The following is a 24,392-nucleotide window of genomic DNA, read 5'->3' as shown; positions in this document are numbered from 1 at the left end:
ATTCTTATCCTACAGAACTCACGCTTGCGTTCAAAGATTACTGTCATGGCTCACAGTGCAGTCGAGGTTGGCCTTTCCTTCCTTTCTGCCCTCTCCGTGTTGTCTCCCCTGTAGACCTGTATCAGTTTCAACTTCTCCTCTTTCTGACCTTACAGCCTTTCTGGCGAGTCCTATTTCTAGAGTGCTCCCCATTACGGAGTGCTCCCTCCTTACCTTTCAGCGTCTCGTCGAGGAGGATCTGATACAAAATCTCTTCGTAGACATTCTCGACGTGGATCATATTGGTATGATCTGCGAAGATGAACTGCTCATATTTCTGAAGCTCCTGGGGAGAGAGAGAAAAAAGGATGAAGGAGAAAAGCCGTGACGTCGGAGGAGTGCAGCTCAAAGCTGCGGTGACATTCCACAGTACCATACTGTGGGATCACAGTACCGGAAAGGCAAGAAAACAGTCAATGCTGGTGACGCCGCCGAGAAGAGGAGCCTCTGTACGTCATGGCTGGTAGGGACGGGAGTTAGTTGAGGCATTATAAAGAGCGCCGGGGACCTTTCTCAGAAAACTGAAATCAGAACTACATGTGACCCAGCTACCACTCTTACATGTGTGCCTGAGGGAACTGTTCGTAATGGCCGAGATATGGAAGCAACCTGCATGCCCAACCGCAGCTGGATGGATAAGGAATTTGTGGTGTGTATACAGTAAGTGACATTATGTCACCTTCAGGAAAATGGATCAAATGGAGAGCGGCAGCTTAAGTGAATAACCCAGAAAGATGGACAACACCCACTCCCTCCCACGTGCAGAATCTAGATGTAGAAAACATTTAAGAAGCCAGAAATGTAGAAGGAAGACAATTCGGAGAGCAGATCGGCAAGAGGGACAAGGGGCACGAGTGGTGAGGGCGAGTGGGACAAGGGGCACAGGTGGTGAGGGCGAGCGATCAGAGGGCACTGTGTTAGCACGCAAAAATAGAGACCCGTTGTTTCTTATAATTAATGAATAATAATAAAAACACGGGGGAAACAGGTAAGATGCCTGTTTTCAAAGGAGATGGGGAAAGGGCAACTCCCTCTTACTGCTCTTCCTTGGGGAAGGTGGGAGGATGGGCTGGCCCTACAGGCTGAAGATGCTTAGGTAACAGTGCAGCCAACCACATCTCCCAGGGTTCCCTTTGCCTCAGCCTTTGTACTAAGCTAAATGTCTAAGATAAGGAGGCCCCCAGGCATTGGCCATTCCCTCTGTGTATGCTGGGAGCACATCCTCTTCAGAAACTTTCTTCTCAACTTCTCAAGGTCTAAGAGCGGGCGCTGTGTCCTCTTTGTCAAAATACGGACCAATGTTTCCTTCATTTTTAAAAGATTTATTATGCATGCATATGAGTGTCCTATTGCATGTGTGCCTACATAACAGAAGAGAGCAGCGGATTCCCTTACAGAGGCTGTGAGCCACTATGTGGTTGCTGGGAATTGAACTCAGCACCTCTGAAAGTACAGCCAGTGCCCTTAACTGCTGAGCCATCTCTCCAACCTTCCTTCTTCATTTTTTTGTCTGGTGCAAAGAGTAATTTACCAAAGTAAAAGTTATATGTGGTGAAACGCAGATTTTTAAAAGTATAGCTTGATGACATTAAATATAAATTTGTTCCTGTGACCATAACCTAGGTCCTTATCCAGCCCACACCCCTCCAAGAGATAAGGCCTGACAGACAGCTGTCACAGTAGGTAAATGAAACCACGTGTTGTTTTGTGTTTGCTCTTTAGACGTTTCCACACTATGACATAGATCAACGCTCCTTCCTCCTCATTGATAAACAATGTTCACTATATGAATGAGTTAGAATTGTTCCTCTATATTCATTTGATATTGACTAAGGTGATTTGTGTATGAATGGCCCCAAAGGGTCATATATTTAAGTGCTTAATCACCAGGGAGTGGCGCCATTTGATAAGGATTAGGAGGTGTGGCCTTGTAGGAGTAGGTGTGGCCTTATTGGAATCATTGTGAGTAGGCTGAAGTTTCAAAAGCCCACCCCAGGCCCAGTCTCTCTCTCTCCCCCCACCCCTCTCTCTGTCTCCCTCCCTTTCCCTCTCTTCTTTCTTTTCCTTTCCCCCTCTCTCCCCTTCTCCCCCCCTCTGCTCTCAAATACTTCCTCAGCACCATGATGCCTGTACACTGCCGTGACGAAAATGGATCAACCCTGAAACTCTAACCAGCCCCCAATTAAATACTTTCTCTTATAAGAGTTGATGTCTCTTCACAGCAATAGGACAGTGACTAAGACATTGACTCTTTGACTAATGAACATTTTTTTTTGTGCACATTCTGTTCTGTATGGATTGACTCAAGGACTCATTTATCTTAGGTAGATACTTAGAACTGAGGTTGCTGGATCAGGTATGGATATATGTTCAGGAGACCTTTTCCAGTTGGAGAATCAAGGAGTCTTCCTCTTCAACTGGCACTGACAGTCTCCAATTCCAAGGCCACTCACACATGATATAAATTCCCTTGATATGCCCAATCTCCTAAAGCCTTCCAAATGCCTTCTTAGCAGCATGAAGACCAGACAGGGATAAGAATGTTATTAATTATATGCCAGAGATGAATTTGTTTATTCGGGCACATGACAGTGCTTGATGTTGGGGGGAGGGTCTCCCTGTATGCAGCTTTTAGAGACCCAGGAACTTAGCAGTAAGATTTGATGCTCTTTGGTCTGATGGCCAGTGTTTGAAGCAGGAAACAGGAAACTACCATGTAGTGTGTTGGCATGATGCTGCTTGTTTTCTGATGCTAATATTGGTTCCTCAAGATCTGGTTGCCCCAGAGACAAGAGAGTCCCCAAGAGAGACCCAAGCGACAAGTGATGCTATGTGATCTTGCCCCCAAGTTATTTCTGATTGGTAAATAAAGATGCTAACAGCCAGTAGCTGGGCAGAAGAGGCATAGGTGGGGTTTAGGATTCCTGGGCTTAGGGTTGGAGGAAAACCAGGAGGAGGAGGAGGAGAGGCCACTGTGGGTTAGGTGAGTTCGTGAAAACGTGGCCCTGAGGGCTGCCCAGTTAGAGTTAAGAGCAGCCCAGATGAAGCATGGTAAGTAATAACAGGGTTATCAATAGGAAAGCAGATTCTAATAGCATAGAGGGTAAATATCTGCCCAGCTCTTGTGCTGTTTAAGGCTTACTGTAAATAATAAAAATTGTGCGTCTTTGATCCGGGACCTGAATGACCAAAGGTGGGGTAGAAACCCAGACTGGGATTACATACCTTCTACAACACTATGCCATTTGGACAGTCTTCAGTGCTAAGACATGGGGGTGCTGTGGCCCAGATTTTATGGAACCCCCAATGGATAAGAGTGGGTCTCTTCATGTCCACCGGAGAAGAAAGGTGGAAGACTCGAGAGACACGAGCTTCAGTGATATTTAACAGACAAGAACCATGAAGCTTTGGAAGGGGCACCGACTGCTCATGGGAGCCTGGGTAAGCCAAGGCGCTCTTTGAGTCTCACTTCCGTTATACAAGGGGTGCTAGATCAAGCCTCAACACCCCTTCCTCTTCCCATGCTGGTCCACACGCCCCTGTCATTCACCCACTGGTACAAGTGAAGGCCTGACCCTGGGAAGTCCTCCCCCATCCCCCCATCCCCGAACTGCCGGAGCTGCTGCTCGAGGGGACCTCCAGGACAGCTGGGGCAGTGACCTGGATCAGGGTCTATATACACTGCGGTACCTGCATCATACTTGATAACATTTCTGAAGTACATTTGTGAATGAACAGGAAACATGTTTTCAACCAGTTAAATGATTGGTGGGAAGGGAGCAGAGGAACATACGTGTCGCTCGGTGACAAGGCACCTCCTACTTGTTGAGACAGCTGAACTGGGTTGTCTGCTTAATTCTCTCCATCAGCTAAGATGGAACCCCGACACTGAGACCTGGATGCTGGTTAAGAAAATGCACCACAGGCAATTCTGCTACACAGCTAGGTTACAGTCAAATGTCACAGCTCTAGGAAGTTGCTACTAAAAGACCTAATAAAAGGCTCATTTTAGGAAAATACAGACTTCTATGAAGCAGATAATCCCCTAATATATCTGCTTATAAATCTAGAGTTTCCAAAAGCTGCAGACACTGACAGAATATCCGTTCTCATGGAAAGATCAGGGTCACAGGCTCTTTTAGAAGCAACTTCTTTCATCTAAAAATGGCAAGAGCCATGCCCGGGCACAGTAGCGCACAGGATAAGGCACCCACATAAAGGTTGGTGGGACGATTAGACCCCTGCAAGCCCAGCACTTAGGAAGCAGAGGCAGGGTCCCTAGGCCAAGGCAGCCACAGGGACAAGCTGATAGACAAGCTCTGTGTTCAGTACGATGGAGAAAGACACTCTGTGTCAACCTCTGGCCTACACACACACACACACACACACACACACACACACACACACAGACAGACATACCTGAAAACAGGCACACCTACACATGTAAAAACACATGTTGTACACATGCTAAGCACACACGTGCTAAAACATCTACAAAGAACTCTTTGTAGACCAGGCACAATTCACTCCTCTGATGTTAGGAGCAGAGGGTGTAGAACTGAGGGGAGCCAGAGCCCTGCTTCCTCTCCTCACACGGAGAAGGGAGCGCTGAGGCCTCCATGCTCCCCTTGGGAGGGAAACACAGGACCTTCTGAGGTAGATCAGTAATCCCCAGGCTATGGACTCATCCTTCACATAGGAGCAAGAGACACGCAGACTGATCAATTCCTCTCTCCTTTGGTTTTGTTAGAACCTTTCCACCTGAGAAAAACTCCAGGAGTAAATGCAAGACTGGATATGCCAATGACTATCTGAAGAAAAACAGCATTTATAGAATCTGAAAACAAACCGGAGAAAATCCCACAGTATAGTTACCCACACAAAGGATTTCAATGTTCAGTGCTTGGAGAGGCTCCAAACTGTCAAAAAGCCATTTACAAAGTCTAAGATGCTCTTTCTTGTTGAATCCAAAGAGGAATAGGCCTTGCAAATGGCCAAGTTCCTAAGTCCCTTTTTGGACTGTAGCAATAGCAAGAATAATAGTTGTAGGCATTGCAATTTGCAGAGTGCCAACCGTGTCACAGGTAAATATGAACTGGATTCGGCTGGTGGTAACCAGCCTTGTGGTGATGGGCCTGCTACTATTCACCCACTTATTTTTTTCTTTTTTTTATTTATTCAATATATTTTTGTTTACATTTCAAATGATTTCCCCTTTTCTGGCCCCCCCACTCCCCGAAAGTCACATAAGCCCCCTTCCCTCCCCCTGGTCTCCCACCCACCCCTTCCCATTTCCCTGTTCTGGTTTTGCCCTATACTGATACATTGCGTCTTTCCAGAACCAGAGGCCACTCCTCCGTTCTTCTTGTACCTTGTTTGATGGTTTCTCTCTTCCTCCAAGGGTTGCTGTGAAATTTATTTTGATGATCCATAAGAAACATTTAATGCGGGCTGGTGAGATGGCTCAGCGGTTAAGAGCACTGACTTCTCTGCCAAAGGACCTGAATTCAATTCCCAAGAACCACGTGGTGGCTCACAGCCATCTGTAATGAAATCTTATGCCCTCTTCTGGGGTGTCTGAAGACAGCTATAGTGTACTTACATATAACAGTAAATAAATCTTTGGGCCAGAGCAAACAGAGGTCCTGAGTTCAATTCCCAGCAATGACATGATGGCTCACAACCATCTATCTGTACAGCTACAGTGTACTCATATACATAAAATAAATAAATATTTTTTTTAAAGAAAGAAATGTTTAATGCTATTTCTGGTGTATGATAGGAACTTAATCGTCAGATGGCAAATGCCTCTGTCTAATATTTCATTCTTGAGACAGAGAATGCAAGCCTGGGTGGTGGTTATGGTTTTAGCAGGCCAGATGGATTAAAAGTTCAAAACCTATCCTGGGCTTCGCAGCAAGATACTGTCAAAAGCATGGGGGGGGGGGATTGGTGGGGACACGGGGGAGAGGCTTGGTGGTAACAGAAAAACAAAAAGTAAGATACACACATTAGTAGATGAATTTTATAAATGATGAAAGTTGATCCAAACAAGAACACAGGGGCATGCTTGCCCGGGGCCCAGAGCAGCGCGCAGGGGGGCCAGGACCTAAACAGAAAAGCGAGGCAGCCTGCCCGTGCCTCCTGCCTGTTGCTCCACTCACACCGCAATCATGGCTGCCCGGCAACATCTTGCTCACACTAGCTTATGTCAGAGACTTCAGTAAACTGAAGTTACAGAACACAGGCGCACAAACAGCCCTGTGCCATCACACATTAGATCCTTTCTGGGTACAGTGGCCAACTTTCAGGGTACACGCTGAGTAAGGACTGGCAATAAAACGGGAGGAAGTCTTGTCTCCTTTGGCAGTCCATGACAGACAGCTCTTAGAAGTTGGCTCAAGTCCGGGACTTTGATTTCCTGTAGTCCAATAGTCACAAATCCTGGGCTTCCTCTGTGTGTGTGTGTGTGTGTGTGTGTGTGTGTGTGCGCGCATGTTGTTTACTGCAATATAGACTTTGATTATATATTTATGCATCACCTCTGGCTTCTGTTGTATATTAAACAGCACTGAGTGGTTGTGACAGAAACAGGCCCATAAAGCCTAAAACATTTCCTGACCACTTAGAAAGAATTCCCCAGCCCTCAGGTGTAGTGTAGCATATGTCAATGCAGAAGTGCAAAGTAAAACATTTGAACTCATAGGTTAACAAGAGCAGGCTCTCGGGAGTCGCCTTACCGGTTTGCACGTGGATGCCAGTGCCTTCTGCACAGTGGGCAGTGTGATTTGAATCAATGCCTCCTGGAAGATCTTCTTCCGGATGGTGCTGCTGTCATAATCATATTGCTGTGGACACAGAGACACATGTTAAGGAACAGCGATTCAATCTGTGATCTTAAACAACAAAAGAACACAGCCACCCATGTCACCTCGCCTTCTCAGCCCCCACTAATGTGTAAGGACTCTGGGTTCTCAGAGATCTAATTCTGGAACTTCTACACAAACTGGGTATAGACTTTGAAGTCATCGCCCATTCCACGCACCCCTTCTACAAACATGGAAACCAAGGCAAGACCAAAACAAAGAAGTGATGACTTGTTTAAAACGATGGGCATCTAACTAGAGAACGAGTTTGTGCTTCATTATTCTTGGCTGGGTAGACCCAGGGGAGCCACAAATATCAACTTCCACTGTCCTGCAAGCTTGTAATGATATCTACAGAGGGAGAGAGGACAAGGCTCAAAGTTTCATCAGTACAGCAGGTGACAGTCAACCAAAGAAGTTTACTATCTGGAACAAGAAAGGGTTTCTCTGTTCCACCCTGAACATCCCAAACTGGAGAGACATAGTAGCCATGCTGGGTGGTAGCAACAGAAAAGGAAAACTAAAACATCTGCCACCTGACACTTTCAAGAGAGTTTACCCATCCCTCTCTGGTCCAGTGTAGTATCTTCCAGGACAGGCACACAAAAGAACAATTTTGAACTTAAGAGTCAATAAGATCAGGCTCTGGGGAGCTGCCCGGTTCCTTACTGGTTTGCATGTGAATGCCAAGTGCCTTCTGCACAGGTGCAGTGGGGAACTACTGTAGGCGTGTACACACAGTCAAGCCAAAAGAAGAAAGGAGAGAACGGAGAGGATTCACACTGCAGATCATAAATGGGAGCAAAAATGACATCTCTACTCAAGCTACCAAAGGCACCCAGGCAGAGAGGGCTCTGAAGGCAGGTGAGGCAGTAGACACACCAGTTCTAAGAGCCTGATTCTAGCATCAGACGGTGTGGGCTTGCACACAATCTTCTGAAAAGTCCACCTGGCTGTCTTGGGAGGTGGAATTTGTTGTGATTTTAGAGGTGTCTGAATATTCAAGACACCACCACACTTTTTGTCTGTCTGTCCATCCATCTGTCTATTATGTATTTATTTGTTGGCATAGCAAATAGTTTAACTGCAGTCGTAATTTCATTTGAATAGGAGACAATAATAAAGACAAAGCCATAAATAAATGCTTGCTCATCAGCAGAAAATCTATGTCCATGAGGGAAGTCACACAAAAAAACCCAAAGCCACTGAGAAGCCAAATCTGGAAGAAGATCTCTCCTCTTAGTGGTCCACATGATGTAGTTCCGTAGTATGTGGTGCCTGTAGATTTCTGTAAGTTATCACCTTCTTTCCAATCATGTAACTATAGCTTTTAAAGATACCCAGTGGACTAGTGGTCAGGATTTTTGTCTTCTTCTAAACGAATTGCTCTTTTACAAATATTTGACTTGGACTTTTTGGTAATTGCAATGGCACCTCTCTAAATAAAAGGGAGGCTGAAGAGGACATGGTCAGAGGCAGCCAGTAGTTTCAGGAACGTGAAACCCTTAATGGTTAGACTCACGTCACACAGGTCTGTTCTACAGATCACTCAACATTTAGGATGGTTGCAAGGGTTCCAGGAAAACCCAAATCTAAAGCAGGTCTCAGAGTAGATGTGAGGCCCCCAAGGTTGTGTATTCCTGTAGCCCCAAACAACACTGGGAGTTCCTTTCCCAGAACTCAGGTGGGCCCTGTTCACCGGGCAGGAACATTTTCAATGCTGTCTATGAAGCTGAACTTGAAGTATTCTAAGTTCCTTTAAACCCCAAACTGAAGATCTTAACTTTCTGTTCTAAAGCACTGTTTCGGGGAGGCAGGAGGCAGCAGAAATTAGTGGCCCAGCTGTAAATATCATTTTGGCTCCAAGTTCGCGTTTTGCTCCAGAGCTTGCGCGAGGGAGTCCTGCTTCAGGACTTCCTTGTCTGCTGTGGGGTGGACTCTAATCCTTGTCTAAGCTCAGCGAAAGTCAAAGGGGATGGTAGCTCTGGGGCCTTTTCCTTAAAAATCTTTAGATAGGCCCGAGGAGATGGCTCGGAGAGGAAGATTGCTTCCTGTTCGTTCAGAGGACCCGAATTCCGTTCCCAGCACCTGTGCTGGTGGCTCAGCTGCCGGTTCCTCCAGCTCCAAAGACCTGACGTCCTCTTCTGGTCTCCATGGGAACCCGCACGCAGGTGACATACAGTCACACACTAACACGTATAAATGATAGAAACTAAACATAGAAACCCTTGGAATAAAAGCTTAGGAACAACAAATCTTGGAGCATGTATTTTTAAAAGGTTTTAAGTAAGTGCCAAATATGTGCAAGCTGTTATGGCAACAGCTTTATTAAGTGCTTATATATAAAGCTCATTAAAAAATATCTCATGCTTTCCCTTGGGATACTTCCTTTTGATTTTATTTAAAACGTTGGACAATTTAGTGTATTTTATTGTACTTGGAGAGCTGAGATGCAGCTGGCTTCTTGTTATATACTACGCCATTCCAGTCCCAGTGCTTGAAACAGTCAGCCCATACACATGGGTCATTTCTAACTGAGGACCTGTAGTTCCAGAAGAAGCCACTAGATGGCAGAAGAGGCATGAGTCATGCTGGGGAAACGGCTGGGAACAAAGGTTATATCTCCTTGGGAAAGGGCCTGATACAAGAGGAATGGGATACAGGAGGACAGGCTTTTTCCCACTGAGTAGAGGAACTGGGGTCACAGTCTTGTCAAGATGCTCCTCCACAGATGAAGACCAAACTCTTACCTTTAAGACCCGGAGCTTAACCTTCTCGATGGCCACTGCTGTTCTGGAAGCCTCTCCTTGGAGGTATGGGGAGAGCAACTGCTCAAACGTGAACACAGCATTCTCCATGAGCTGTCCATCAAGACAGAAAGACCACAGTCAGAGGCTGGGAATGCAGGGCCCCGCCCGCCGCCTGCCTGGAAGGAGGCGATGGACAGAGTTCCCCCCACAAACATCTGTGAACTGCCACAGCGCTCCCCCTACGCCCTGGAGTGTAAAACAAGAAATTCAGAGGCCACTGTGAAATAGGGAGAGGGTGGGAAACATCTTTATATATACATCTGTCTGTCTGTCTGTCTGTCTGCATAATGGTATCCTTTTGTCCCCTCTTCTACCCATCATTCTTGGTTTTGTTTTTTGGTTTGTTTTTTTTTGTTGTTGTTGTGGTGGTTTTTTTTGTTTTGTTTTGTTTTTTTTTTGAGACAGAGTTTCTCTGTGTAGCCCTGATTGTCCTGGAACTCACTCTGTAGACCAGGCTGGCCTCGAACTCAAAAATCCACCTGCCTCTGCCTCCCAAGTGCTGGGATTAGAGGCGTGCACCACCACCGCCCGGCTCTACCCATTATTCTTAATGGGAAAGAAACTGCACTCGGAGCCATGTTGAATGTGAAAAGGCCCCCATAGGCTCATTCGTGCTTTTGGACACTTGGTCTTCGGCTGGCTGCACTGTCCGGGAGGTTACTGAGTCCTCAGGCTGTGGCTCCTCGCTGGAGGAGCTGGGAGGCTTGGAGAACAGAGCTCGCTCCACCCCACATCTAGCTTGAGCCTCTCTGCTTCCGGGCACCAGCATTTGGAGCTGTCCCAGCCACATGCTTCCGCCTCTGTGACCTCCGCCATGACCTCTTGCCCTGTTGGGCTGTTCCCGCTCAACCCATAAGCCAAAAGGAAGCCTTTCTCCCTTAAGTGGTTCCAGTCAAGTATTCTGTCACAGCAAAGGGAAAGGACTTTAACAGAGCTGAAGAGGAGAGGCGGGGTCAGGACTCCAATCACACCTGGGACAGGAATTTATCAATAAGCTCAGGAAACTGATGCAGCTCAGATGTCTGTCTGTAGCCATGCTGGCGTCTGTCTTTCCAGGAGCCAGAATTATCCAAGGTTATATTGTTGCCTAATTCTGCCATTTATCCTTTATATATTTTTAGGGGGGTGGAGGGGGATTGTTATTTACCTAGGCTGGCCTTGAACTTGTAATGTAGACAAAGACCTTAAACTCCTGATCCGGTCCTCCTGCCTGTACCTCCCCGATGCTGGAATTACAGGTGAGTACCACCACATCCAGCTCCTCCAATCATCATAACCAACCATAATTTGGAGGTTAGATGATAACACACAAAACTAATCCTGCCTATAATTTTTAGGTAAAATCTTTTATGGAGACACTTTCAACACCACTACATTTACCTAATATTTGGTCTTAACTCATCATAACTCTGGCTTCCAGAAGTGGGATTCCATGTAGTTAGCCTTTAGTTGCAGAAAGCTAAACATGTGGAACAGAATTAGATTTTCTTTCGTTTAGGGAATACTATAATATAAAAAGCCTATCTTTCTTACCCATTTCTGTCTCTGGAGGAGGAGGAACTCCTCATGGGGAGGGGGGCATCTATAGGGTAGACTTGAGAAATTTGAATATCAGAGCTAGAGACAAGGTTCGGGAGTTAACACTCGCTGCTCTTTCAGAAGACCCTGGTTCTTGTCCCAGTACCCAGAGAGAGGCTCACAAGCATCAGTCACTCCCGTCACAGGTACCTGACACCCTCTCTGGCCTCCTCAGGAACCTGTGCACACATGGTACACATACAGACAAGCAGGCGTGCACAGACGTACACATAATAGAATACATTTTAAAAAATTAAGTGTGAAGTTGTGAGTTTTCTCATAATGAGGTGGAGAATTCAATTGTTTCTAGATCCTGGTGGCATATTAGAAGCACTGGGAAAGGGGTAGAGGATGCTCCCTAAGAATTTCAAGTATAACACATGCACACACACGCACACACACACACACACACACACATGCACACACACACATTTGAAATCACTAGGCTAGGGTAACACAGTAATCATTTTTACATTTTTTCCCATGTGTTTCTAATCTGCAGGCAAAGTTTGAAGCCCCAACTCAACCATCAAATAATTACTGGCTAATGCTACTTTATTTTCCCAGATACTTATTTTCTGAGGCGAGATGAAGCCAGCTAGAAGTGCAGTGTGTGTCCTCAGACAGCCTGACTCTGGCCTCACTTCCCTGAGCTGAAGAGCGCCCTGGCCACACCCATGCCATCATCCTTCCCTCCCTCCCTCTTCCCTTCCTTCCTGCCTCAGCCTCCTCCTCCCAGACCCCCCTCTGCTCCCCACCTCTTGCATGTAGTTCTGAGTCCTCTGGACCACCATGTCAACGTGAGGGAATCTGAAGCGGTTCTGGAGGTCCAGCAGGCGCTCTGGAAGCAGGGTGACTTTAGTGTAACAAGGCTCCATCTTCACAGAGTCCAGAGGAAGCTTCCTTAGCTGGTCTAGGCACTGCATTTTGGTAAAGAAGAAAAGCAAACTCCCTTAGATTTAGGAATCTTTCCTCCATATCACATAATACTACTAGTGTTATGAGACAAAGTGAATGCTATTAGTTTTAATTACTCTTTGGACCACTTTATCCGCGGCATCTTCAATTGTTTTCTTTCTGTGGTTCTCTGGGGGAAACTCAAACAGGGGCTCCCAGCTCCTTAAGTCCTCAGTAGCCTGCAAGTCCAGCTTCATGAAGTCAAGAACCAGCATGAGAGGCAGGCTGTGGGAACCGCTGCTGAGCCCAGGAGCCGGCAGAAGGCTCTCTAACGGTTGGAAACTTGTTTCATATTCTAAGCTTAGTTGAAATGGTTTCAAACACTAAAAACTTAGGAAAATGGGTAAAGACAGAAAAAAAAAAGACTGCTGATAATGAGGCTCTTAAGAGAAGCTGTGCAAAAGGCAGACAAGTCTGAATGAAATAGGAGATCATATCTGAGGTGAATTTTCCAAGGGCCCATCTATTGGGCCACTGAGGTAAACAATGGAGAGGTCTACTGATGTGGAACTAAAGATGAAAAGGGGAAGATACATTGTTACATTTGCATTTGTCCTACAATCACACATATAACACTTTGTTTTTCAAAGGTTTCTTTTTACCAGTGAATATCTGTGTGTGTCAAGAGTATGGGCATGGGCTGGGGAGATGGCTCAGTGGTTAAGAATACTGACTGCTAAGTCCTGAGTTCAAATCCCAGCAAGCACATGGTGGCTCACAACCATCCGTAATGAGATCTGATGCCCTTTGCTGGTGTGTCTGAAGACAGCAACAGTGTACTCACATAAAGTAAATAAATAAATCTTAAAAAAAAAAATAAAAAAGAGTGCAGGCATGTGAATGTAGTACACATGAAGGCCAGAAGAGGGCGTCAGATCCCCCTGGGCTGGAGTTTATGGTTGGTTGTGAGGCCCCTGACCTGGAGCTAGGAACTAAATTTATGCAAATAGACTCAACTGCTGAGCCAGGAATGCATTACTTAAAAATAATTAATTGAATATGCAAGAGAGGAAAAATGGGTGCTTGCTTCAATACTATCAGATTGCTGAGGTTTAAATAAGCAATAGCTACTACCATCACAGAGCGGTAACACAGGGAGCCGGCTCCCTGCCACAAACAAATCAGCACAATGCCAAATTTAAAATTCCCTTAAAATGTAATGAAAACATCTAATAACATAAAAATATATCTTTCAACCTAGGACTCCATCCCACAGAAATAAAAACATTGAGACGCAAGGACTGTGTGTGTACAGGAACACCTGCATCTATAATACGATCAGATACAGGTACAAGGTTATTTATTCTGGCTTTGCTCGTGGTGTCAGCAATGGTAGGATGGCTGAATAAATCATGGCATCTCTAAACATGAAGTATTACGCTGCCATTACACAAAGTGATTTAGAACTAGTACAGTTACCTTGGAGACAGTTTCATGGAATCATTGTGAAAAAGAAACCTGATAAACGGCATAGTATATAAAATAACTGTATTTTTCTAAAAGTAAGTGATGGAAGACAACAGCTGTGAAATGTGTGTGTTTTATGAATCTTCTACGAGAAGGAAAGCGCTGCATATACAAGCTAAATTGGTGATAATAGTTATCTGCAGAGAGGAGATTGTTGCTAGTAAACAAAGAGGAAGAAAAGCAAGGGAAAAGACAGGTGTGTAAGCATACATACTTATGTACACACACACACACAAGTGCCTGCACATGCATACATATGCACACACATGCACTAAATCCCATACATACATACACACATGCCCCAACCCCTCCCCCACACAAATGCATGCACACACACATCATATAAACACGTGTGCGGGTACGCATGCACGTACACACACGCACACACACACGAACACGGAGGCTGTAGCAAGAAGCATCAAGGCATTTATTAAATGATCTTGGTTTCATGCCATCATACATATGAATATGCATGTAAAGAAATGAGAGCCCAGCACAGGAGGGAAACTATGGCTTACCGCAATCTATCGTGTGTTTTATAATGAGCCCAAAGAGCTCACAACACACAGAAATGAAACAATGTTTAAGGGAACAGAAGCGGTAATTCCTGATGCGATCATTCCGCACCATCTGCATGTATAAACTGCTGAGATGGGTGTGGAGAAGCTGCTTTTGCAGAAAAGGCATTGACCCTCAGGCAGGGCCACAGGTGGGCCCGTGAGGTGGAGGCTGGCATCTCTACCCTCCTTTAGTATCCCTCTGTGTCCGTTACTGTGGCTGAAGGCACAGAGGCAAGTCATTGTCCTAAACCTGCAGTCACTTTGGGTCCTAGGAGGAGCAGAACCTCCCAGGATACAGCCAAGTTTAGGGGGCAGACACCATTGCAGGCCAGGCTACACCTGGAGCAGAAGAGCTCCGCCCATCGGAACCAGAAGGGTCCCCTCTGGTTAGTGAATTTAAGGACTGCCTGGAAACCAAGGCTCTAGAGCTGGGGCAGTGGTCAAGGCGGACAGGAGAACAGATCGGGGCCCCAGTTCTCCCTCTATTTAAGCCTAAAGCTCTGGTCAGCACTTCAAAGCCAGACTTGGGTCTCTGGACTCTCTGCTCCTCTTCCTGAGGTGGGCACATTAACTAGATCTCTTTCCTCTGCCGGATGCGGACACTCGTCTCTTGATTGGCATGTTGTGACAGGTGGCTGAGCATAGCTTCTTGGGGCTGTGGAGCCAGGCAGGCTTCTGCCTTCAAAGCTCTGGGGAACATTGTAACACTGTAGCTCAATAAATGCATACAATTACAATGTGCCAATTAAAAAGACAAATGCTTTGAACTGATTATCAGGAAGGGAGGACAAGAAAGAGTCACCCCAACAAGTTCTGTCCTTAATGATACGTTAAGTGCAAGGCAAGCCGCCCAGCGGGTGTGTCAGCAAATCTTGAACACGAGAGTGCATCAACTCCTCTGCGTCCTCAGTAGAGCAGATTACACCCCTCCCCCACTTTCCAATTCAGTACACTGAGGGGCCATCTGCGTGAGAAGCATGGGTTTATATTAGGAGCCTATAGCTGTGGAAACAGAGCAGCAAACATTCTTTAAAATAAGAGATATGCTGATCTATGAACCAATAAAGGATGCAGGTAAACACACACCAGACTATCAGACAATCCAAGGGCTTGGGTATGAAGCCAGAGTGGCGAGGAACAGCTGGTATCAATGCGGGTTACTAATTTTGTCTCTTTATGAACATAGAATTATATATTTGAGTTGGTTGTTTCACTTGTACAAACATATTTGCCACTTACAAACCATTAGTAAAGAAAATTAGGTGGATTTAGTTATGAATGGATGGATCAATGAGTGAATTCAATAGATGGCAGAATTATCGGATAAATGGATGGGAGGGAAAGGGAAGAGGGGAAAAAAAGGAGCAGCTGGGGGGGGACTGAAAAAGAGGAGGGGACACGGGAGGGGGAAGAGGGGGAAGGGAGGGAAAGAGGAGACGCTGGGAAGAGTCAAGGGGAAACCAGAGGAGAGCGAGACAGGCAGCCCAGCGGCTCCTGGGGCCCCAGCCCCTCAGTGCCCACTCTCCTACCTCCTTCAGCTGGGCACCATCCTGGGTGGCATGGAAGCTCTGGCTGAGTTCATCTACTTCTTTTTCGAAAAGTGCTCGGACTTCACTGAAACCGGAGCTCACCGGCCCCATTAGCTCCTCCAGAATGGATGCCAGGAAGGGCTGCACACTCTCCACACAGCACTTCTCGGCCGGCTGAGCCACCATTGCTAACGGAGGAAACAGACAGAGCATGGCTTAGGGCGACTTTGGATTCGAGACCATGGCGCAGCTAAATGGCCTCATGGGCAAGTTCCTACAGATCCTGTGCCAGCATTCACCAGGCTGGAACCCCGCTGGATGCTTTGAGACCTAAAGCATCTCCAGAAGTCTCTTCCCCAAGCCTCGTCCTGCCCTGGGAAGAATGCAGTTCTCTGTTTGATCTCCAGGAGTGTGCAATGGCCGGACAAACAGAGTCTCCACCGCCATCATCACAGACGCGCACTTTGTAGTATAAAACAGATGTGTCACCTTTAATTCATTTCTTTAAGCACTAAGTCAGTGTAACTCCACCCACCTTCTACCACCAGAGACCCTTTAAAAATTCAAATACCACCTCAGGCGAATGGCACGGAGTTCCGGTCGGCTTGCTACTCACTTCCGGTCTAGCCGTGATATGGCGGCAGAGCTAAGCATACCGCACGAGTGGGAAGACCCATTTGCTGAAGCTCAGTGTGTCACACTGTCCCAGTATCACAGACCGCCCCACATGTCCAGCCCTTCCGCTTTACATGGGGGTGGGGAGGGGAGAGAAACTGGTCACGTGAGATAACTGTGCCAAGGTCAAAGCTAATGTGCTAATGCAAGATTGTGGTCCAGAGCTGTGCTTAAGTTATTCTGGACATAGCATAGCAATCAGGAACTCACAGAGCTATGGTCGCCAGCTCCAGACCTGAAGGGGGCCCCCAAGATAGTTCAGCGAGTGAAGGCATTTCCTGCCAAGCCAAGAGGATGACAGGAGTTTGATCCCTAGCATTCACATGGCAGAAAGATGCTCTCTGACCTCCACCCGTGTGAAATGTGTACACTCATGTGCAAACACACACATATGCACACACATACACACACATGAACACACTCACAAATAAATGGTGGTTTAAAAAAAATAAGATCACTCAACATTCTAGCAGGTAGGACTAATTAGACCCAGTGGTTTACTGAGAAGGAGGGAGGTGGGAGAGGGAGGAAGGTTTGGGAGTGAGGGAGGGAGGGAAGGAGGGAGAGAGAGAGGGAGGGAGGGAATGAAGATGAAGGTATGAGGGCTTTAAAGTGGGTGAGTGAAAGGGGGGAGTTGAGTGGATATAATCAAGATATATTCTGTGCATGTATGAAAATAGTCAAAGAATAAATAAAAGACCCCTTTGATGACAGATTCAAAAAGGAAACATTTTGAGTTTTGTAAAATTTTAAAAAGAGGATTTGTCTGAAACCAAATTGCAAAAGTGCTTGCCAAGAAAAATAAGCTGTCAGTTAATTAACTTTCTGAGAGGAACTGTTTAAAAAGCATCTAATTGGAGTTTCAGAATAACCCTGAGCACTGGCAAAGCGAAGCCACCAATCTGGCAGTGTGAGATGGGTAGAGATGGACCCGTGCTCCTCTCCTCAGCTTTCCCTGCTACTGAGGGAGGAGTGTTCCGCCCCTGCCCCGCCCCTGTCTACCCCATCACCTTTCACCGGGGCCTGCCTTCCTCCGCTTCCAAGTGCCTTCAGGACCCGGTTCCGATGTCACACACTTGGGACAGCCTAATGCCCCCACCACCACACTTCCTGACTTGTGGCCTGCGGGTGTTTCCTTCCAGGCTGAGTAAGGCTTGGCGCCCCACATGTGTGTACCGTGCCCTCTTTCAAGTACACAGGAATGAGGCCCTGGTGACTAGGGAGGAGGTGACACTAATTAAAGAGCCTCCCTGACAGGTGGGCGGCAGCTTTTGAGAAGCCTAGAAGGCTGAGGCTGGTGGGGCTGGGTCAGAGCCTCACTAGCCTGGGGTGTCAGGAATGCCTCTTAACCATGGCCTCAGTTTTGTTGTCTGTAAAATGGAGATCAGAGAAGTAATTATTCTGGGGGTTATGGTGAGGTGGTTTCGTGTTTTCTAACCAACTAATTCTAATCACCCACCTTAAGAGTCCCCTCACCCCCACAACCCACGCAGTTTTCTGAACTTGTCCTCTTTGTTCTGGTTTCTCTGAGAGCATTCATCATATTTTCCTTCTGTCTTGGTATCTACAAAACACATCGTGTCTTCTGTGTGTAGAAGTGTGTTGACCTGAAGCCTTTCAGTCCTCACACTGAGCATGGGCAGAACAAGCTCTTACAGAACAGATAACTGTGGAACAGAACTGGTGATGAATGGCCTTACCCCCGAGCGCCATATGGGTAGAAATGGAGAGATGAGGACTGTGGAGGTTTGGATGAGAATGGCCTCATCATAGATTTGAATGCTTAGCCATCATGGAGTAGCACTACTTGAGAAGGATTAGGAGGTGTGGCCTTACTGGGGTGGGCGTGGCCTTGTTGGAGGAGGTGCATCATGGGAGTGACTTTGAAGTTTCAAAGGCCCCAAGCCAGGTCCAGTGTCACTCTCTTCCTGCCTCCCGCAGAACTGGATGTAGAACTCTCAGCTGCTTCTCCAGCATCGTGTGTGCCACCATGGTCTGTGACCATGGTCTGTGATGGTAATGGAATGAACCTCTGAAACTGTAAGCAAGTTCCCCAACTAAGTGCTTTCTTTTATAAGGGCTGCCATGATCATGGTGTCTCGTCTCAGCAATAAAACACAAACAAAGGCGCCCACTTAATGCTCCCAAAATCCAACCCTTTATCAACGCAGCTGGCTTCCTTCTTTGTCTTAAAGATGGAGACCCAGAGGCCCACCTAAAGTGTGTCTATGCTCTCCTTCCTCTCTGCCTTGCTTCCATCTTCCCTCCCTTCTCTTCCTTCCTTTTTCTTTCCAGTGTCACATTACTTTTCCAGCACACACTAGCCTGGAACTCAGCATCCTGTCCATGGCCTCCAGAGTGCTAAAGATTACCAGTGAGTCCACTGTACCTGCCTGACACTTCGCTTTTTAAAAGATTTGCCGATTCCTTCCTTGAGAGATCTCCTTTAAGGAACAACTTCTAGTCTAGGAGCTGCACCATGCTAGTTAAAGAGACTGGTCTGCTTTCAGGCTGGGTAGTTAGGCCCACGTGGGTCTGAGATAACAGAACCGTGGCAGTTTTAGGTATACACAGAATTACAACATTCACCCTAGATGGGTTGTGAGGCTGGACCATATCAAACAGAAATCACACTGATACGGATCTGCATCTGGCTGTGGAGGCATTGCAGAAACAGGCAGGCCCATGGACACCACACATGTGCATGTCTCTTAGCACACATGTGCATAGCTATGCCTCTTCTCACCCCCCCCCTCAGTGGGGCCCATCCTAAGATCTCTGAAGCATGTTGGGCTGTAGTATGAAGAAGGTGTGAATCGCAGAAGATAATCTGCCAGGCAGACAGCCCCCGTTAGAGAGGTGGCCTTCTCAGGAGCACAGGGCCCCAAGCCCCACCACTAGCTCAGAGCACACTTAGCAAATCGTCCAATGTGTGAGTATTCACCTGAGCTATCCAGACATACTTCTGAGAAATAACCACTGAAGAGCTAGCATGCCCTTCCTCCGTGGCAACATTAGGAGTGCTCCATGCATCGGGTACAAGACTTAGAACAGGCAGCCAAAGTATCCCATAGACCCCTCCAGGATACCTAAGGCTGCTATGTCGGGATTGGCCAGCCACTTTCGGTCAAGGGCAGGACAGTAAATATCTGTGGCTATGTAGTCCTTAAGGTTCCAACACCTCAGTTCTAACATGGGACTACAAAGCAGCTTAGACTGCAACCTCATGAATGAATGCGAACTCATGAATGGCTGTGGTCAAAACGACGCCATCTACAAAATCCAGCGGGACCAGATCCAGCTTGAGGACTGCAGTTTGCCAACCACACTTTCGTCAGCCATTCCAACTTCAGATTAGGGGCCTAAGGCTACTAGAAGGGAGAGACCACCTCAAGCCCACCTGACTGGCTAATGTGGACATCAACTTGTTGCTACAAATACAGATTTACTGAGCCTAAGCCAAAACTGAAGGCTTTCTATCAAAGAAATCTCATTCCTCATCACAGTTCACAGGCACATCGCAAGGCAGGAAGCGAGGTTCCCTTTCCCCTGGAGGCTACAAAGCCTCCGGAGTAAAAGGAAGGCCTTAATAATACTACAGCATGCTCCTGCTGCCACTGTGGTCTCCCCTCAATTCCCTCAGCTTAATTCTCCTCTGAAGCTGGATATACTATCTGAGGGCAATTGGTTCTGAGATTCGCCTCAATCCCACCCCAGAGGAGGCCAAAATCCTGAGACACTAAAATTACTGCTATCGCCGGGGCAGTGGTGGCGAACGCCTTTAATTCCAGCACTTGGGAGGCAGAGGTAGGTGGATTTCTGAGTTGAAGGCCAGCCTGGTCTACAGAGTGAGTTACAGGACAGCCAGGGCTACCCAGAGAAACCCTGCCTTGAAAAACAAAAACAAAAACAAAACAAAATTACTGCTATCAAATGATACAGTCTTTTAATAGAACCAGTGCACACCCAACTATATCTCCCCTATAGCTTAAGGCATTAAAGAGTTTACTTATAATACTAAATACAATATAGATGGCACATAGTAGCCATAACTGTATTGCTTAGGGAATAACAGAGAAGTCTGCACTTGATCATTGCAAATGTTTTCCCCCTTGGGCACTTTGACGTGTGGTTGGTTGAATCCACAGACCCGAGACCCACGGATACAGAGGCTCGGTTGGCACACTCTCTGTGTTTGGATCTCTCAGTGGACAGCGTATTTATTGGGAGCAGAAAGGGGGTCACTCCACCAACCTCGGATCTTCCCAGTTAGGAAGTTCTTTGAGTTGACAATCTGATCCATGTCTGAGCGGATGGTCCCTTCCAGGTCCTTTGTCAGAGCCCTGCACTCCTCCTTCAAGGCACTTAATCCCTCTGACACTTGGTGCTGAACTAGATTGTAGGCTTCCTCCAGGAGCTGAAAGGCAGAACAGTGCGTCAGCTGTGACTAAAGGAGCTGTGGAAGGGAGGGAGGCCAGCCCACCACAGACTCTAACATAAACAAAACTGAGCACATGCTCAAATCTCAAGTACAACTCTGTTTAGATTAGTTCTTATGCCAGAGAGATTGAGCAGGTTCAAAGCTGACACTTTTTTTACCTAGGAAGGAAAGGAATTATTTTAAAACACCGAATGCCTACCCCCAAGAAAAGTAAGAAAGAAAAAAGTAAAGAGATGAGAACATCCATTTTGACACACAGTTGCAAAGCAGCATTGTAACTTACCCCGAACCACGCCCTCTTCCTGTCATTCTTCTTCCCCTTCAGTTTAGGCAGCAGGTCAGTCTGGAGGGTCGGCAGCAGCTCCTCCATCACCAGCTTACTCAGGACCTGCAGAGTAAAGGAGACACCGGCAGGGCATCAGCGGATGACGGACAGCTTGAGGTCTCACGACAGCATCCCTGTCCTGGGCTATACAGGCTCTGAAGTAGGCAGGGGTGAGGGGATGAGGAATGAGAGACCTTGATGCTGATGCTGGGGATGCAACTCATGCCTGTGCATATGATAACCATATAAAATCATTGTTCACAATCTCAGAGCTAAATATTCTTCAATATTCACGGGGAACAGACGTGTCTGCCGACTTTATTGCTCTTACCCAGCGGCAAGAATGATTTCCTCAGATTCAAGTTCTTCCTGTTCATACTAACAAGTCCCCTCGTGTTTCGAATGAGAGGGGGCCTTCAGTAGCAGATAAGGAAGGCACCCTTAAACAGGAGCATCAACGTTTGGACATGATGGCTTGAACCTGGTCTGGGTCGTAGGACCACCATTCTTTCTCAAGCCCCTCACTCCTAGAATTCCCAAGCATGCCTTTCACCCCCTGATGTTTACAGACAGAATGGAGGAATGAAGTGCAGAGGTGAAGGGAACTCTCAGAGCCCTCCAAGCCCGCAGTGTATGGCCCCAGCACGGTGTCCTCCATCATTGCTACTGTGCCCAAGAGAAGGGGCTGGAGGGCACGTTATGGGAGATAAAGCCCAAAGAAGCGGTTCAGGGTGCTTAGCTAAACCTTCTCGGAGGATACCAAGCCTAACAGGGGCCCTGTAAGGAGGGAAGAGAAAAGGGCCAAGGAGGTGCTGGGAAGGACAGGAAGCAAGGATGACAGAACCAAGCAGGCACAGAAAGCTGAAGGTGTTGATGCATCGAGGAGGGAGAGAGGGAGAGGGGGAGGGAGGGAGGGAGGGAAGGGGGAAGGAGGGGGAGGGAGGGGAAGGAGGGGGAAGAAAGACTATAACTGCCTACTTTGAAATATTACTCTCTGTTTAAAGTTTTATAAAAATGCACAATTTTGCTGGATGAGGTTGTATCTGCCTATCGCCCCAGTACTTAAGAGGTTGAATCAGAGGGACTGAGCACGCGCCAGTCAGTGTGAGGTACATGGTGAGATCCTGTCTCAAAAGCCAAACACAACCAAGACAAAACCGTGTTATGTGTTTTTACGCTTACGTTGTTAAGCAACAGAACATTTCATTGTTTCATTGTGTTTTAAAGGGGAGGGACATATGTCATTGATCAACATCTCCCAGGCCGGATTGCTGCGGGAGAGCTATTTTTGCCTTATACTTTAGAAGGACTATCTCTTGGCTCCTGGGAGGGCTTCCTTCCAGGGATACACAGCCACCTGGGGTAAGGCCTATGGTATTGTTTTTAAAAAGCTAAAATTATGTCTTCTGTTCTCGTTCCTCACTGTTTTCTGTATTTAATGTCATTAAACCCAGAGAGCTGTTAGAACCTGAACCCTCCCCCCCAAGCTGGCCACTGGTATGCCAACGGTCCAGCAATGCTGTGAAGAGTCCCTTAAGAGAGCGAGTGGCTCCTTTTCTCAGCTACAGATCATCCGATGGATAATTCTGCCTTTGCCCCATTGCTTCCTGAGAGCCAAAGTCGGCTGGGGAAAATGTCTTCAGTAGCATGCCAACTGTGAAGTGTCAGCCCTTACTCTAAACATTCCCTGTTGATGGAATGAAGACAATACTGTGTTTTACAGCAGCTTTCTCCTGCACTGAAGAAGGAAGGTAACTGACAATGGGTTGTCAATTACCCATGCGCTGGCAGGAATATCCTGACTGTCTATGAAAAATATCATTAAGAAACCTGGATCCTGCTAGGCAAACAATATGAAGATAAATTAGCACCAAATACTATGAATCAATGTGACACGTGTGGGCTAATCAGACATAAGGGGACGTCGAAAGCTTCCAGAGTACTCTGTAGGAATGCTGCCAAATCTATCCTAAAACTCTGTGTACTGGACCATGGACCAGGTCCCTGGAGCTGATCCCTGCTCATGGTCCCTTGCGTCTGAGCAGAGGTCCACAGGTCCACTCATAACGCCCCCCCCCTTCCTTCCCTGCTCGAAGCCCTGATGTGTGGCAGCTCTGCTGCTCTGATTCACGTAACCTGGAGCCTTCTCAGGATCCCAGCAGCAGGCTTCAGACTGCAAGGCAAGGGCACTGTGGAGAATGTCAGCAGGCAGCAGAGCAGACCTTCACTAAAGACATTTGGTCTGTGAAGCTGAAGTAATATTATCCAAAACAGCTGACCTCCTCCTCCTCATAAAAGTTGAAATTACACTTTGGGCAATAAGGAAGTTCTCTCTGAGCTCACTGGTCAGCCACAGGTCTGTGGAAACCCTCATAAGCTCACTGGCCTTGGCCTTTCTCCAGGGCTCCATTATGGTGGGGTGTGATGCTCTAGCTGGACTGAACAGCTATGAGGCTGGAAAGGACCGCAGGCTGATGCCCCGGTCCCCTGGACTCCTGGGAAAGGAGCTGCTAGGCTCGGTGCAGCCTCAAGGGCTCCTATCTGCTGCAATGTGGGTCTACCTCAAGTGATGAAGTTGACAGAGGCAGGACTTCACAGGCCTTGAAAACTCATGCTGATGGGTTTGTGTTTCCTTTTTGAGTCACTCTCTGTGGACAGTGAGAGATGATCTTATAAGAAACCTGAATATGCAAACATTGGAAATCAGTAGGTTCAAGCCATTTGATTCAATGAGCAATTAATGGGCTCCAGGTCACTCCTGTCCAGGCGAGTGAGTTCCAGTTGGAACCTATGCCCAAGACTTACCAAGTATGGCATGAGGAGAGAAAGCTAAGATGGAAGGAGACGAAAGCAAAATAAATGGGAAATGCTGTCCAAGTTGAAAAGCCCCGAATTCAAGAATCACAGTTCTCGTTTGTCCTTCTGCGGAGACCAGATTGGTTTTGAGCGTGAGTGTGAATAGATGTGAGAAGATCCAAATGTCATATGCATAGGCCAAAGAAAAGCAGCATTCCATCTGGGTGGGCCTGCAGTTCGCCTCTGCACTTTCCCACATGATGTTCCAAGAAATTTGCTTCTATTTTACAGCTTGGGAACTTGAAAAGAAAATATGTCTGGGAAGGAAAGAAAGAGAGGGAAGAGAGGC

At 47.0% G+C, this 24,392-nt stretch overlaps 1 protein-coding gene across 1 annotated transcript in view; it reads right to left on the bottom strand.

Moving 5' to 3' along the window:
• Niban1 (niban apoptosis regulator 1) overlaps positions 1–24,392 on the bottom strand; it is a 153,080-nt gene that overhangs the window by 5,877 nt on the left and 122,811 nt on the right. The window contains exons 7-13 of the mRNA XM_052200216.1: positions 21,206–21,310; positions 20,736–20,898; positions 15,807–15,994; positions 12,052–12,213; positions 9,656–9,766; positions 6,780–6,887; positions 214–325 (exon numbers count right to left, since the gene is read on the bottom strand). Coding sequence (XP_052056176.1) covers positions 214–325; positions 6,780–6,887; positions 9,656–9,766; positions 12,052–12,213; positions 15,807–15,994; positions 20,736–20,898; positions 21,206–21,310 — 949 coding nt within the window. The remainder of the gene's footprint in view (positions 1–213; positions 326–6,779; positions 6,888–9,655; positions 9,767–12,051; positions 12,214–15,806; positions 15,995–20,735; positions 20,899–21,205; positions 21,311–24,392) is intronic.

Source organism: Apodemus sylvaticus, chromosome 12 (assembly GCF_947179515.1).
Source record: "Apodemus sylvaticus chromosome 12, mApoSyl1.1, whole genome shotgun sequence".
NCBI lineage: Eukaryota > Metazoa > Chordata > Mammalia > Rodentia > Muridae > Apodemus > Apodemus sylvaticus.
The sequence above is the reverse complement of the archived record's forward strand: the minus strand, read 5'-3'. Positions and strand labels throughout refer to the sequence as shown.